This window comes from Brugia malayi, assembly GCF_000002995.4.
Source record: "Brugia malayi strain FR3 genome assembly, contig: Bm_v4_Chr1_scaffold_001, whole genome shotgun sequence".
Classification (NCBI taxonomy): domain Eukaryota; kingdom Metazoa; phylum Nematoda; class Chromadorea; order Rhabditida; family Onchocercidae; genus Brugia; species Brugia malayi.
In genome coordinates, this window is record NW_025062475.1 from 5,260,764 (window position 1) to 5,277,420 (window position 16,657).

Below are 16,657 nucleotides of genomic sequence, written 5' to 3' on the forward strand. Positions count from 1 at the left end.
TTCCTTTTCAATAGTGTTTATAAAATCATAAGACGCGCATATTGGCGCATATGGTGTTAGCGCATTGTATGAGAATATTCAATTTTAAACAAGAAGAAATTAATAACTATTTATTTGCACAATAATTTAGCTGATCAATTTTTCATCAAATAAACTGAAGCACAATGTGTAGAATGATTTGGTGAATTGAAGAACATTTGATAAATCATGAAATGGAGAGATTGGAATTGATAATTTGATAAATAATTACATGTTTGGAATCATAATTGCATTAATATGTCTACAGTCATCCTTATCAATACTTTCCCTGACATACCATTATCAAATTAAATTGATAAAATCGTCAACTTTCATTATAATTATATCTTTCAAAAATATCCTTTTCATTTCTTTTCACAATTCATTCGGTGAGTAATTTATTATTATTTCATCTAATAATGTTTTATTATTTATTTTTCATTAATAAACTTTCTATTTCCAAAATACCTTTGGTTGCATTTATGTGATATAAATGAATCTAATTGCTAATGTAATTTAATTGGATCATTTCCGGCTTGTAAATGATCCAAGCCAATTCAAAATAATTTGTTAAAATTGCAAAGATTTATATGTTTATGCTTATTAAAAATATTATGTTATATGTGTATTGCATGGAATCAGTCTAACTTCATATTATATTGTTATCATTTATTATATCACAAGTCAAATGTCAGTTAAATCATCTAATTAAAGTATAATATAAAACAATTTTCACATCTCACAGGCTTATTTTATTTGGATATAACTAAGCTGTATAATATTTAGTGCATAATTTGACAATGGTAAGTTTTTAAGATAATGATTTATTATTAATTGGGTTTCGTAAGGGTAAATTGATCTAGCAGTCTTAACTAAGGCTTATTTAGCAATTAATGTAATATGAAATTAGTTTAAAAATTTCCGGTTGCTCTTTCTTATGTAGGAGTAAAAAAATTATTCGAATTCAGTATGTCCGATATTTAACATTTTAATTGTTATTTATGTAGAGAATTGAATTTGTTAATGTTTGACAGATATTCATTTATTTATTTAATATTAATTTTATTAAGGAGAAGGAAAAACTTTTTCATATATCTTTTTATTGTTGAATGTTGTCTACAACATGATTAGATGCAAAAGAAACGCAATTCAAATTTTAATTTCATCATTATTATTCAAAAAAATAATAATAATAATACATAGAAGAAACGGAGAATGAAAAGAGTACAGTAATGTAATACATCATACGTACAATAAATATATGTTTCATAAAAGACGGTGAGAAATAACGGAGATACAAGTAATGTGATAATCGTACACAGACACACACACACACACACAACAGACACGCACACGTATATATCACATACACGCATACACGTACCACAAATATTAATAATATTATTTAATGGTTGAAAAAGAATCATCTATTATGCATGAAATTTTATTTTTTATTTTCATTTTTTGTTTCAAATTTAGAATTATTCGAATACCGTAAACTTCCAATGAAAATATCTTTGATAAAAGTGACAATGTTTTACGGTCATATTGTGAATACTGTATTTATGAGCAGTACATGGAAAGGAGATAAAAATAATAGCAAAAAAGAAAGAGGAAAAAATGAAACAAATAATGAATAAATTTAATAAATAATTTGACCATTTTTAAAGGTTATTTTTTTCAAATTCCAAAAGAGAAGAAACTTCAAAGATTTCAAATGAAAAAATGAAATTTGATCGCTTTTTTTTGTGACAAATAAAAAAAATCGCGAAATTCGGAAATATTATTTTGCATTATCTAAGAAGAATGGTTCGATTTCATTAATTGCAATATATATAACTATTATAAAATTCTATTTTTGTGTATAACTTCGCCAAATTAGCAAAAGTTGCAATGAATGATTGTTTCCCTTTTTTGTTGCCTTAATCCAAAAAAAAGGAAAAAAAAAGTGATTTCATTGTAAAATGGTAATGAAATGTGAAATAGAAAACGAAAAATGAAAAAAAAAAAGAGAAAGTAGAAGTAATTTGAAAAATTGATGTGTGCTTGCTTATTCATTTATTTATTTATTATTTATTTCTTATTCAAAAAACTGAAAAAAAAAAAGAATGCTTATGCAAATCATAACAAAACAGGAGCAAATGACAGTGAGAGAGCGGCTATTTTTTGGCGTAAAAATTCAAATGGAGAGTTTGTAAAAGAAAAAATAGTGAAAACAATTAAACCTCAAAAAAAAAAAAAAAACGAATAAACAAAAATAAAAATTAATAATAAAGCATAGGAACAAAAAAAGTGCATTTAAAGCCAATCGGCACAATCATGATATCAAAATAATATTTGTGAGCTTTTTTTAACTTTGGAAATAATTTTTAATGAATTCAGAAATCTTTTTTGTCATGAATTAAAATTGAAAATATTACTAATATTTAAAGAGATTTAATTTTAATAAAATTAAGTGATTTAAAGACATGAAATCTGTTAATATTTGCCGAATTGCTTTATTTTAATTCATTTTTTTTTCTAATAAATATCAGATGATTCATTATTGTTATCAATGATTCATATCCTATAAAATTTACTTTGATAAACTAGGAAAAACTGACTGTTTCACATATTCTTCTGATAAGCTCAAAATTATTCATCAAGCATTAGTAAAGCCATGGTTTTAGCTAAAGCATATTAGTGCATAGCATTTACATATATAGCATATATGTATAAAAAATTTGAAATTAATTAATTTAAAAAAAAAAAAAAAAACTAATATTTCTTTTAAATAAACTTTAGCACTAATTAATAGGAAAAAAATATGCAACGACAGATGATAAATGATACTTTCATGATGTGATGGAATGCAACGGCAAAAAAAAATGGATTTTCTTTTTTTTCTTCCTAATGACTAATTTTTAGATAGCATATAATTACTATTAATTAACATTCAAAATCACTAGGTAATTACATAACTACAGGTAAATGAAGTAAATGGTGCTGAAAATTTAAAATTGCCAAATTTCCTGCTTCCCACAAAGTAATTAATTATTTGAAAATTAAATAATACGTAAATCGAAATATCAGTTTCATTTATTTTTTAGAAAACTATTTTTAAAAAAATTCTTATTTTTAAAAAATTAAATAAAACTAATATTTCTGTTTGCAAGCAAAAAATACTGAAACTAGAAAGAGAGAAAAAGCTTATCCATTTCTGAATACTATGTTTTTTTATCACAATCTCTTATTTATTTCTTGCTTTTATTGCATTTCTTTCTTCTTACTGTTATATTATCGGTTTCATCCTTATCACCAGTATTAGTGATTAATAAATGATATTTCATTAAAAATATATTTTTGGCTTTATAAAAGTGATAATAAATGAGTAATGGTGTTAAGTGATTGAATCCGTAATAGCAATAAAAGCAAAAATTATCAGTTTTTAACTTAAGTTCAAAAAAAAAAAAAAAAAATTCTAAAAACTGATCAAATTTTCAGTAAAATTCCTTGGAGAAGAAAAAACAGAAAAAAAGCAATGAGAACTTATCGTAATTTTTTGTTTTCATCTTTGGAAGTTTTCTTTTTTTTTTCATTTTTATAGCATTCCACTCTGATATTTTATACAATTGGTCAATGTAAGAAATTTCAAACATTTGAATTTTGAAAAAAAAAGATAGAATGAGAATGAAAACGAAATTTAAGTTTTCAAATATATAAATAATGCTAGAGCGAAAATATTTTTTAAAATTTCATTTTAACTAATTATCGATCAAATTCCTAGCAATAACTGGATTGACAATGAATGTCTCTTCCTTTCTTTCTCTTCCTCATAAATTTAGAAAAAAATAAATTTTCATCAAGTCCTACTCTATCGCCTTAAAATCAAAAAAGAAAGAGGAAAATAAGGTAAAAAAAGAAACGAAAATGACGGATCAAAATGATCCCTGCATAGGCCTTCATAGTTCATAAATTATTAGATTTTTTTCTGAAAGCAACAATTTGGAAACAGCAAATTTTGCACCATATTAAAAAAAAAATAAACAAATAAATAAACAAACAAATAAATAAGAATTTGTAACAAGTACTGATAAAATAGAAAGTCGAGAATGATTTAGATGAAAATTGTCAATAGGAAATTCAATATTTTTGTTAAAATAATTTGCTCTCCTTTTTCCAAGAGAAAAACAAGCTTCTTTTTAATTTAAATGATAAACGACTCAAAAAATTTCTTTGAATTAAATTAAAAATTTGACATGCTATTATAAAAAAAGCAACTCAAAATATTTCCCATTTCCATTCTCGACTTTTCTCTCCCTCTCTCTCTTCCTCTCTCTCTTTCTCTCTCTTCTTTTCTTTTTTTTTTTACTTTCTTTCTGAAAGAAATAAATATTCGGTCAATATTACAATACAAAAAATAGCGGAAAACATTGAAATAACAAATGATTTACCACTCTAATTTTTATTTTATTAGATTAAATCGATTTAATGAAATTATTTTTCCTTAAATTTAGCGAAAAACTTCTTTTAAAGAAGTAACAATAAATCAAACAATCCTAAAATATTTGACTGCAAAAAAGAAGGAAATCAATACTCCGTCCTTTAGTATTACTTCATTGAAAATTTTTATATTCATTATTAATTTAGGAGAGAAAGAAAAAGCAAGCACCTGATAAAAATATTAATAGTGATAATAATGATAATAATAGCCGTAACGTTGTACTTTGCGCCTTATATTCATTTAGCCTTGTTGTCGCTAAGCGACAATTTTCTCCCCAAATGTTACCAACATTTCTCCCTTTTAGCTTTTTTGTTCGTCTGAGAAATACCATAAATTTAACGATCATCTCTCCTTCTCCTTCTTCTTCACTACTGTTGCCTATTTTGCCATAACTGCTCCTTGTACGCGTTAGCACGTTTTAATTCGAGTTCTTGTCGTCGTCGCTGTCGCTGCCTCTCCTCCCGCTCCAAACGACTTTTCCTTCGTCTTCTCCTATCATTAAATTGATAATGATGATAAGATTACGGAAAAATGAAATCAATCAATAATGAAAATTAGAAAATATTGATTATTTTTTATTGCTGCAATATTGATTAATTAAATACCTTCGAATATCATTTCGTTCTTCACGTGACATTTTACGATTACCATCATTTGTACGTCGCTGAGCTAAAATCCATCGTGCCATTTCAATTGGTGAATATTGCCTAGTAAGCGACATCTTAGGAGGGTGCTGTTGCAGTGTACCCGGTAAAATATCATCCAAACTTTTTGGAGGCGGTGGTTTATCATCATCAGAAGTATAATGTGTTAGATAATCTATAAAATATAATTTATATTTTATCAGGGGAACATATTAGTAGAATGAACAATAACATGATATCATTTGTTACTGATAATATTTATTGATATCCTTTTAAAAGCTTTTCTTTTTTTTGATGGTAAAATTAATTTTGGCTTAATAGATATAATAATTAATGTTATAACTAAGTGCAAAACCACTAATACATTTATTTCTTAGCTAATTAAGAATGATCATATAAAATTTGTCTAACAATGAGAGATGGAAAAAGGAAATTTAGTTCACCATAACGATTGGGTTGAACAATTTGTGTTTTAGAAAAATGAATGGAATCACCATCACCGGAATACGAATAGCCACCAGAATCACTATTATCTTGATCATCATCAAAGTGTACAACAAGAAAATGTGATGATTTTCGACGTTTACGAGAATATTTACCTGTAAATGAAACGGTATTCATTGAACCCACACGTATAGAAATGAAAATTTTAATGCTTCTTTTAAAAAAAGAGCAAATAAATAAATAAAATTTAAATCGTAGACAAAAGGATATGAATTATACATTCGCTAAGATGGAACACAACCGAGTTTTCATAAAAATTATAGTTTTAATTGAGATTTAAATCATTCGAATTCAAAAGCAACATTCAAATTCAAATTGAACAAAAGTTCTGGAATAATAATACATTTTCTTTCTTTTTCATATTTTTCATTTTTCAAGCATTTTATTTCTAATTTTTCCAGCTTAATTTTGAAAATGCTTCATGAATGTTTCAGTCTAATTTAATTTCGAGTAGTTCAATCTGAAACTATCGAAATATTTGATAAGAAAGGTGACTAGGATAGGTTTAATGCAATATACTAAGTTGAAACAATGATCGCATTGCAATTTGCATTGTTATCACAACGATTTTATAGCGCATTAACAGTGAAACAATAATGCAAAAATGTAACGATCCGTACAGTGATAGAGGTGATAAAATGGTGATAATCATAGCAGATCAAGCTAACAGCAGTTTTAGCAAAAGGGTTCATGCGTGACATTTGAAGGCATTTAAAGCTAATGCTCATTTTTCTTATAAAGTCAGCAGTTGCTAAAATTGTAGTGCCAAAATTTGAAATTAAAGGGCAAGCAGCGAACATGCTACAGGCATCATTAAAGCTTGCACGATCTTAGCAATTCATACCATTTTGTGTATAGATGTCGTTTCCTGAATAGCAATAATAGTGGCAGTAATAGTGATGACAATAATAATAATAATAATAATAATAATAATAATAATAATAATGATAATAGTAATACTAACAATAATAATAATGCTAAGAATAATAAATGATAATAAACAATAATAATAATTAATAATAATAAATAATAATAAGAATAGTGACACAATATTTATTTTTCATATCATTTTTTACGAGAACAATATGAAATTAGATCAAAAGAAGATTCCAGAATTAGGAAAAGGGTCGAATAAATTTCTTTACGACGTAAATTTTTTTTATTTTTGCATTTACTTCTATCAATTATAAATTAGAATTTTTTAATTTATTGGAAAAATTTTAATGTAAAACACACATAATATACATGTATATCAATTCTTTTAGGCAAGAAAAAAAATGAAATTTTAGAAAAGAAGAAAAAACGAAATCATAAGGAAAGGAAAAAAATTGATAGCAATGATAACAGTAATGATGATATTACCTTTACGTGGTCGACCGGTCTTACGTAACGAAATATACCACGGTTTCTTAGGTGTACCATATGCACAGGAGGAATATAAATTATAATAATTCTCAAGCATTTCCTCCATAAAAACACATTCCATTGAATAATTTTTTTGTAACTAAAAGAAATAATAAAATTCTCCTAAAAAGTATATGTATAAATATTAATTTAAAAAATTTTAGTCATATAATTAATAACTTATCGTAAAATCTTTGAAATAAAAAGAAAAGATAAAACATTCTTTTTTTTTTTTTTTTTTTTTAATTCCAATAAAAGAAAATTGACTTTAAATCATTCGTTAAATAAATAAAAATTCATTAATTCACTTTTCTTATTAATAAAATTGCAACATTTTCTACTCATCTGAAATTAAAAAAAAAAAGTACAAATTAATATTACTACAATATACAACATATTATTATATAATCAAACGATTATATTGTAATTTAATTCAAGAAACAAACCGCAGCATATAAGCGACCTTCACGATCCATACATAAATAACGTTGTGATTCACGTCCACGTATACTTACTAAACCAAATGCAACCGATATAAATTCCAATATACCTTTAAAGACGATAAAGGTAAATAAAGAAAATTGCACATAATATGAAATATTCTGAGGATAAAAAAAGGAAAAAAGATGAAAAAACGAAATATTTAACAAAAAAGTGAAATAAGAAACAAAATACAATCAGAAATACTTTAAAACGATTCGATTAATAATTTCAAATTATATTATATATTGAAATGTGGTACAAAACATAACAGAATAAAAAAAAAAATGATAATCATTTAAATATTTGGAATACCAGTAATTCTAACTATGCTTCACTTATCGTAAATTTTAAACACAATGTAAATTAGACATAATAAAATCGTTATAGAAGAGAAGGAAAAGTTTAAATAGTAAACACGAGAAAAAAAGGACAAAAACAAAAAGAAAAATCAAAAGAAAGCAGTAACAAAATTAAAAAAATTCTTTTTGGTCAAAATTTGGTAAAGATATCGATGCAAATTTTAGTTTTATCAGAACAATTAAGAAAATATATAATCCATATACTTTCTTTTTAATCATGAAATGATAAAAATTTTTCTCAGTATGATCGATTTTTTAAAGAATTAAATTGAATTCTTACAAATGTAATTATATTATGAAAGTAACCAACTATAAAGTAAAAATCATTGACGTAATGAAAATAATCTGTTAGTAGTACATAATCTGTGACAGAATATCATTATTGCTAACATTTCACGAATTATTTCAGTGATTTAATAATTTCTTTTTTTTTTTTTTTTTTTTTTATTTTGCATTTTAGAATCATTAAAGAATATTTTGAGAAAAAAAAAACATACTGAATCGACTATTTTCTAAGCGTGTACCACGTACGTATTCTGGTCTTGATAAGTCATTCGTTTTAGCTTCATATTCAGCTGTACGTTTATCCAAAATTTCCACCCATGTACCAGAACGACAAAAAAGAGCTCCCTCTCGATTAGGTCCATCATGACTGAAATTTTTCATTTTTTGAATTTATGAAATTTCCTGATTAATTAATAGGAAATAATAGAAGAAATAAGTTATTCATATTATTGAATAATATAAACAATTAACTTATCAAATGAATTTTTCTTCTCCATATTATTCAACTTTATGCAATATAAATTAAAATTATAAATTTTTATAAATTACAATTCTAACTCAATTACTGCCCATAAATCATTTATCATCACTACTAATCAATGCGTTTATGCATTTTTCAATACAACAACAAAAAGAAAAAAATCATAAATTTTCCTGTTCACAACAATTTTAGATATTAAAAAAGTAATTAAAATTATTTGGCAAAATTTTTTTTCAGAAAGTACATGCACATACATATACAAGGATACTAGATGGCTTTACCTTACAGGTAACTATTATTCATTTCTTTTTTTATTAAAAAAAAGGAAGGAAGATAGAGAGAAAGGTAAATGGCAGGGAGCAGACAAACGATGAGGAAAGTACATGAAAATGAAAAATTGATAAATATAAAATTAAAATTATCAATTTGGTTGTCTCACACAATTTAATTTAAAATGACCAGTATTTGGATTTAAGACATAGTTGTATGACTTGTAAAAAAACTTGTAATTAATCAATCCATCTGATCAAAATAATTATTAAAATATTTTAACCGAATTAATAACTAAGTTCATACAGAATGACATATTTTAAATATAAGTTTGTTTGTATTTACTTATAATTTGAAGTTGAGGAATATCATATATAATAAAATCTAAAAGTTACCGAGGTGAGAATCGTCGAGTATGCCTGGTGTACCTAAGTTGTTGAACTTGTCGAGCACAATTAGCTAATAAACTTGACGTAATGTAATCACTTGACGGTAACAAATTCAACGTTAGAGATGAAGATGCAGCAGGAGCAGCAGCAGCTGATGAAGAAGAAGCGCCGAAAAGTTGAAAATTTGATGAAGCAGGAGGAAAAGGCGTAGATGCACCACCAGTTGTTGCTACACCATTCATCGATGGCGAAAACAAATCACCTGACCACCAGTTATTGCCTGTGACCGCCGATAAAAAATAAAGACCTAAAATTGAATAATTTTGTGAATCATAAGCTAATTAAGATAAATCTCTAATTAAGTCAAAGAATTAAATCATAAATTAATTAATATGGCAAGCCTTCAAGGAATTTGTTATTCTTCCTACAATACAATGAAATCAGGGCAACAAATATGCACTAATTAGACGGAATAAGTTAATAAAGTTAGCTTTTAAACAAATTCAAATCGCTCACTAATAAATTAGTGCAATTGTTTAATGAAAAGTGAAAGGGTAGAAATGAATATAAGAAAAGCTAAATAACTAGGCAATGTGAATTATAATGACTATTTGACACCAATCTAATAATAACAATATTCATATCTTCTATAGAAAGTCTGAAAATAACAGCAGAAATTAAAAGGAATATTTAAAATTCATATAACTGAATTGAATAATCGATTAATTACTCCAAGGTTTTGTTACTTATTTCTATCCAATATGATGTGAATAAATTATAACAATTACATAAAGTAACAGTAACTATTGTGAAGTTATTGGACGTGAAAACATGAAAGATGGCGAAACTTATAAAGTTTTTATATGATTTTATTGTTTGTTTAGTTAGCAGCGTACATATTAAGCAAAAATAAAAAGTGATAAAGCTTACCGGAATTGTCACTATCCGATCCAGTTTCGTAACGGGCGTCGTCTTGGCCGGTAGTTGCTGCGGAATGCGATAGAAGCGAAAATGCTTGATGATAATGATTATTACGATTATGATGATGATTATGTTGAGTATGATGACGATGATGCTGGTTGTACTGATGTTGATAATTGGAATAGTAATGTTGCTGCTGTTGTTGTTGATGTTGATGACTCAGAGGTAATCCGAGTAATGTTATCTCGGTTAACAGGGTGGACAGGATTAAAATAAAATGGCAGTAAGCCAATGATACTGCTTGTTCCGTTTTGTTAAATTTTAAATATAATATCACAAAAATATCTATTATGTAAATTTTTCTCAAATTATTATTATGCCAGTAAAATTTAGCTTTCCTTTCTAACAGATAACGAATTGAAAGCAATTGCAAGATATTCTTAATAATGTTCTTAGTAAAAATTGCAATATTATCAATAGTAGCAATAATGATAACAGTAATAGTGATAATAATAGCAGTAATAACACTAAGTGTGTATTAATAATATAAATTGTTATCTGTTTAGCAAAAATGCTAGTAATAATAAATATTCTTGAAGTGGGCCTTACGGCCCCCAATGAAGTAATGAATTCTTCAAGTTTACAATTCGCCAAAAATTACTAATAATTTCACAAAGTTTTTTGGTCTTTTTTTTCTCGTTATGGAATTAAATTTTGCTTTTTTCGAATGTAATATTGCAACAGCAATAATAATTGCAATTGTAAATCTTTCCGTTTATTTATTGTTCTTCTTATTATCACCAATAATAGCTTAATTATTATAATTATTGATCGATTATCAGATATAATCGTAGCAATAAATGAATAATAGTAATTTTGTATTATATGTTGAAGCTGTTGTGTTGAAGCCAGAATGAAAATTAAATTTCAGTTTAATTTACACCACACTTCACGTCGTATTTAAATAGTAGCTTCTTGCTGTAAATTCTTGCAAGCTGAAAAAGCACAAATGCATAAGTTTATTTTTTTGCTTTTTCTTTGAAAGAAAATTCATTTGATAAAAAAAAAAAAACTGCGATATATAGAAAAAAAAAGAATAATGAAAATAATAGAAATAATAAAGAAATGAAAAAGAAAATCTTAAAAGAACAGATTTTAATTTTATTAATTAATAATAAAAACTAGTAATTGTAGATTGAATCAGATAGTTTAGCTCTGATTTATTTTGAGAATCAGAAAATAGTTATAATAACGGTGGTGATAATACTAATAATAGTAATATTAATAGTATTAATAGTAATCATGACTATAACAATAATAATAATAATAAATAAACGAATGAATGAAATATTAAGCATAATGTAAAGTATACATCTGAAAGATATACTTTGAAATTTAAATCAAATCAGAGAGCAAATAGGATAAAATTAGTTTGCTATAGATTGTAAAAAAATCAAAATTTTTAAGTCTTTTTTTAATCTTATTTGTGTTTTGTTTCTCTTGAGAGATCATTTCAATTCTAACTTTTTGTTTTTTAAGAGAAAAAATTAGCAAAATTTGATAATAAAGAAAGCTTTTTCTACTGGTATAAATTTTATACATTTGAATTAATGGGCGTCGCATTTCTAGACCAGTTTTCTGCTAAACAAAATTTTTGGGGAAAAAAAGCCAAGCAGTAATAAATCCTAAGGGATTATGTAAAATCCTTCTAGACACACATAAGATAAAGTTAACATTTCATTCTAAAATAGTGTCAGATTTTGTTTAATTGCTTGTATGATAATAAGCTTTTGTTTTAAGTTGATAAACAACTAATTTTATGTAAAAATGAGAGATTTTTTCTTTTTTCATTCAAAAATTTCACTACGATCAAAGCGAAAGTGTTTGTCCGTTTTCTTAAGCTATGGTAAATTTCTTATTTTCAAATGTTTCAATTGAAAAGATGAAATAAATGGCTGCTAGCTGATAATGATTAAGTGCAACTGATAATGATCCTACGATAAATTTTAAAATCTATTACAGTTAATACAAATTTGTCTCAACAAATTTGATATAATTAAATGAATTGAAGGGAGTTGCATTTATTTATATTTTTTATTTCGCAAGGAAAAAGTAGTAAAGTATTCACGATTATTAAGTAATTATCTAATAATATTGATTATAATAGTTGATGCAATAATATCAGTTAATATAATGAATGTTACCAAAGTAAATCTGCTTGTAAAACAAAAAAAAAAATAAAAAAGAATAAAACAATGTTAAAAGAAAAAAATAAATAAATAAAACCAGTGAATCTGTGATAATTTTTCAACATGGTAATTTTATTTAATTAGAATGATAATTTCCAAAATTTGATATGTTACGCATAAATTAAAAAATTGATAATTTTGATTAATGAAATGAATTGTTTAAAATATGGAAGAAAAAAATATATAATGCAAAGTTACAACTGACACTTCAAAAGTGAGATATATAGATGGAAAGATAATAATGGTACAGGGTGGTCTCTGATTATTAGAACCTTTTTGTAAGGCAATTAAAAGTTAACAGAAAAAAATTAAAGCTTTATTTTAGTTGCAGCAGAAGGGAATAGGAGAAGAAAAAAATTAAAGCAACTTATTAACTGTGCTGTTTCTGTTAAAATTGCTTTGCTTTTTTCTCTTTCCCTCTTTAAGAATTATTGCAAATAATTTCTCTCCAAACGAATTATTTAATGAATGATAATTTTGGATTTAATCATTTAATGGATGGTTGATTTAATTAATTAATGAATAGCCATTTTGATCTAATCAATGATAAGTGATAATTGGAATGGTAAAATTAAAGCAAAAAGTAATAATATGTGTACATTAAAAAATTGATGGCATTGTTCATCTAAAGTAAATAATAATAATTGAAATTATTTCCTATAGCATAGTCACAAATTAAAAATGCAACATGAATTTAAAAAAAAAGTTATATGAAAAAAATTTGTTTGGAAAACAAGAAAATAATACATTGAATGATTGACACAATTAGTGAAATTTTTGAATGATATTTAAAGTGTCAATGATGCAATGTGATAATTAATAATTATAAGAAAAGTTGTTGAAAATTTAATCGATTAATACACTTCAATTAATAATTAGCAATGATGAAAAAGGAAATAAAATTTTCGAACAAAAATTTAATTAATAAGATTAAAATCAAAAATAGCTTTAAATATTTCAATAAAATACACTTGAATAATTTGAAAAAACTATTTTTTGTGTAAATGAGTAGCTATTAATATGATACTTGGAAAAGCCCTAGTACCCTTTTTCTCTTGCATTTTACTTCAGAAAGTGATCTTTAGTCATTTTCCTTAATCATGAATTTAAATCCGAATCTAAATTGAAGTTATTTAAGCGATAATCATTTTGTAAAATGTGCAACAAAAGTAAATTATTGATAAACAAACTAAATGAAGCTATTCAAGTATATCATTACTTAAATACAACCTAAATTAAATAATTAAAAAGGATAATAAAATAAACGCAGTGAAATACTTGATTATAATATAAAAACAAATGTTAGGAACAAATTTGAATGAAAAATAAAGAAGCAACCATTAGCAAAAAAATATAAGTAAATCAGATATATTTGATATATTTAAGTTCGATGAAGAAGATTGGATGTAAAAAAATCGAAGAAAATCAATTTGTTATAATATTACTCAAATACAGAATTAAATTGCGCAATTAAACAAGAATAAAAACAATATTAAATAAGCGCGCAAATGTCACTCATCAATCGTTGTTAATAGGTATGAATTAATCTTAATTTATTGAATGCAGCTTTAAAAAAAAAAAAAAAAAAAAAAAAAAAAAGAATTGAATTTGAAAAATCAACAAAACCAGTTTGTTACAATTCATGCAAATATAGAATAATTACGGAATAATAAATAAGAACAAATAAAGTGATAATATAATAAATAAATAATTATCAATATTTGAATACTATTATTACATAGAATAAGAAAAATATTAAATAAAAAATAAAATAAACGAAAAATAAAGAACAAATCAAAGAATTGCCCAGTTATCATCCAGTAGATATATAATCTGAGTGATAAAGCTGTGATAAAATTATGATAAAACTAAGAAAAGTTGAAAAAAGTTAAAAAGCTTAAAGAAAGATTTTCAAAAAGTGAAAAGAACTTTTCATATTTATAAATGATAACAGTAACAAAATGGTTGTCCACTATACATTTCAACCGGAAACCTTCGTTCTTTTGCACCAACACTTTGTTCATTGAATACTTAACGGAGAAAGAAGAGAGAGAGAGAGAGAGGGAGAGAGAAAAAACAAAATAAAATAACAAACTTTACTGAATTAGATTTAGGATTAAAAAAAAAAAACAAAATTTGAAAAGAGAAATAAAATGAAAAGGAAATATTAGGGGAAAAGCAAAGAAAAGTATTTAAGGAAATTTTAAAAAAAAGAGAAACGATACTTTTATGATGAAAAAAAAAGAGAAAGAAGAAATGAGAGATAAAGTTAATCAAATGAGAGAATAGCTGAAAAGACAAAAAAAAAAAAAAAAGAAGAGAAAGAAAAGAGAACATAAAAACATTATCATTTTAGCCAAACAAAACTGGAAGTTAACTAAAATTTTTTTTTCAATTTTTTCTTGCATCTTCAATCGAACTTTTGTTTTCTTCTCTTCTTCTCTTCTTTTCCCCTTTCTCATCTTCACCTCTTCCATCATCATCTTTTCCTTCTTCACTTTATTTTTTATTTTTCTTTTTTTCTTATTCCCATCCTCTTTTTTTCTTTACCAACTGTACTTTAAAATAATAATAAAAATGAATTTCATTTCTATCATTAAGGTTGATTTAAATCTGAATCAAATTACAAATCACATTTCAAATACTAGATATTGAGTCGACAAGCAAATTTCATTCGAATTTTAATTAAATTGAAATTAGCCATAGTTTAAATAAGCTTCATTTCCAGTTTTTTTTTAAATTAAATCAGCTTAAAATTAATAGTTGTAATAGGCAAATTTTAAGTACAAATTTCATTTAAATTTAAAAACAATGCTAATAAACAAATTTCGGTTCAATCATTATATTCGAATTGAAACTTTATTTCAAAAATTTTTATTATACATATTATACCAATAAAAAAGGTAAAATGTCAGAATAAAAAATGATGGCGAATTTTTGTGGAAAAAATTGACTTAAATTTTAAACGAAATGCTTCCAATTAAACTAAAATAAGGAAACAAAAGGAGAAAATATTAATAATAAATGAAAAAAAAAAGTAAAGAAAAAATTGAAAAGGAGAAAGAAATTAAAGAAATCAAAATATTATTTATATTTTTCAACATAAAAAAATATAAATTATATTAAGTAAAAACAAAACAGCTCATCATTTTAATTACTTAATTTATAATAATGAGATAATGAAGCGGAAAAGGATGAGAAAAGCTTTTAAGCCAATCCTTTTTTCTTCTCTCTTTTCTTTTTTCTTATTTCATTTTTATCTTTATTATTTTTTCCCTCAACTAAAGCTCACTTTTAACTTTATCATCTGACAAAGTTTATTTATCCATTAACACATAACATATACACAAACATACACACACACACACACACACACATACACATACACACGCATACAAACAGACAGATACAAGTAACTTTTCCATTTTCTCAAAACATTTCACAGTAATAAATCTATGAAAGAGAAGAATAAAGCGCTAACTAATTAACTTATCCAGTTATTATCATTATTATTGTTATTGCTAAAAGTTTTTGATTGGTATAATTTTGCAGATTTAAGTAAAATTTTATCATTTATATTTCGTATAGCTTTTTTTCCATTTCATTTTTTATTTTTTTTTTTTTCGTTTTTTCTTCTTTTTTTAATATACTTTGTTATATAGTTCTATGATTATTATGTATGTTTATTTATAGTATATTATTCACTTCTTTTTCTTATTGTTTGCTTATAATTAATATTATATTATTTACACAATAGTATTGTTTGTTTTGTTTTGTTTTTATTCTCTTTAATTTCAAACATATAAATGGAATAATTAAAATATAATTGAAACATATATATATTGTTTGTGATAATATTATCATTTTGTTCTTATATTCTTCTAAAGGAAAAAAACATTTAACAGTAAAAATATAAAAATTAAGAATGTATGAACCGAAATGAATTATTGTGTTAGATGAAATAATTAATTATAATATTCAACGATCAATCATATTTTAATGATAAAAGTAATTTGGATTTTATAGCATATTAAAATAATGTAAAAAGATATAATTATTGTATTTGGTGGATATTTTGTAAGCTAAGAGTTCATAAGATTGTTTTCATAAAAATCATTTTATTAATTTCTATTAATTATAATCTACAACAAAAGAGGCTAATATTTC

General features: G+C 24.5%; 2 protein-coding genes across 2 annotated transcripts; one reads left to right on the forward strand and one right to left on the reverse strand.

Annotated features, from left to right (window-relative positions):
• Nucleotides 1-4,869: 4,869 nt before the first annotated feature.
• Bma-let-756 (Fibroblast growth factor family protein) lies at nt 4,870-9,562 on the reverse strand (the record flags this gene model as incomplete). Its single annotated transcript, XM_001894470.2, has 7 exons — nt 4,870-4,993; nt 5,107-5,320; nt 5,589-5,744; nt 7,012-7,153; nt 7,500-7,603; nt 8,393-8,547; nt 9,327-9,562. The coding sequence occupies 7 exons, from the start codon at nt 9,560-9,562 to the stop codon at nt 4,870-4,872; spliced, it is 1,131 nt and encodes a 376-aa protein (XP_001894505.1).
• Nucleotides 9,563-10,331: 769 nt separating this feature from the next.
• Nucleotides 10,332-10,517, forward strand: Bm11102 (Uncharacterized protein; the record flags this gene model as incomplete). Its single annotated transcript, XM_001894471.2, has 1 exon — nt 10,332-10,517. One exon carries the CDS (start codon nt 10,332-10,334, stop codon nt 10,515-10,517), a length of 186 nt encoding a protein of 61 aa, XP_001894506.2.
• Between the last annotated feature and the right edge of the window lie 6,140 nt (nt 10,518-16,657).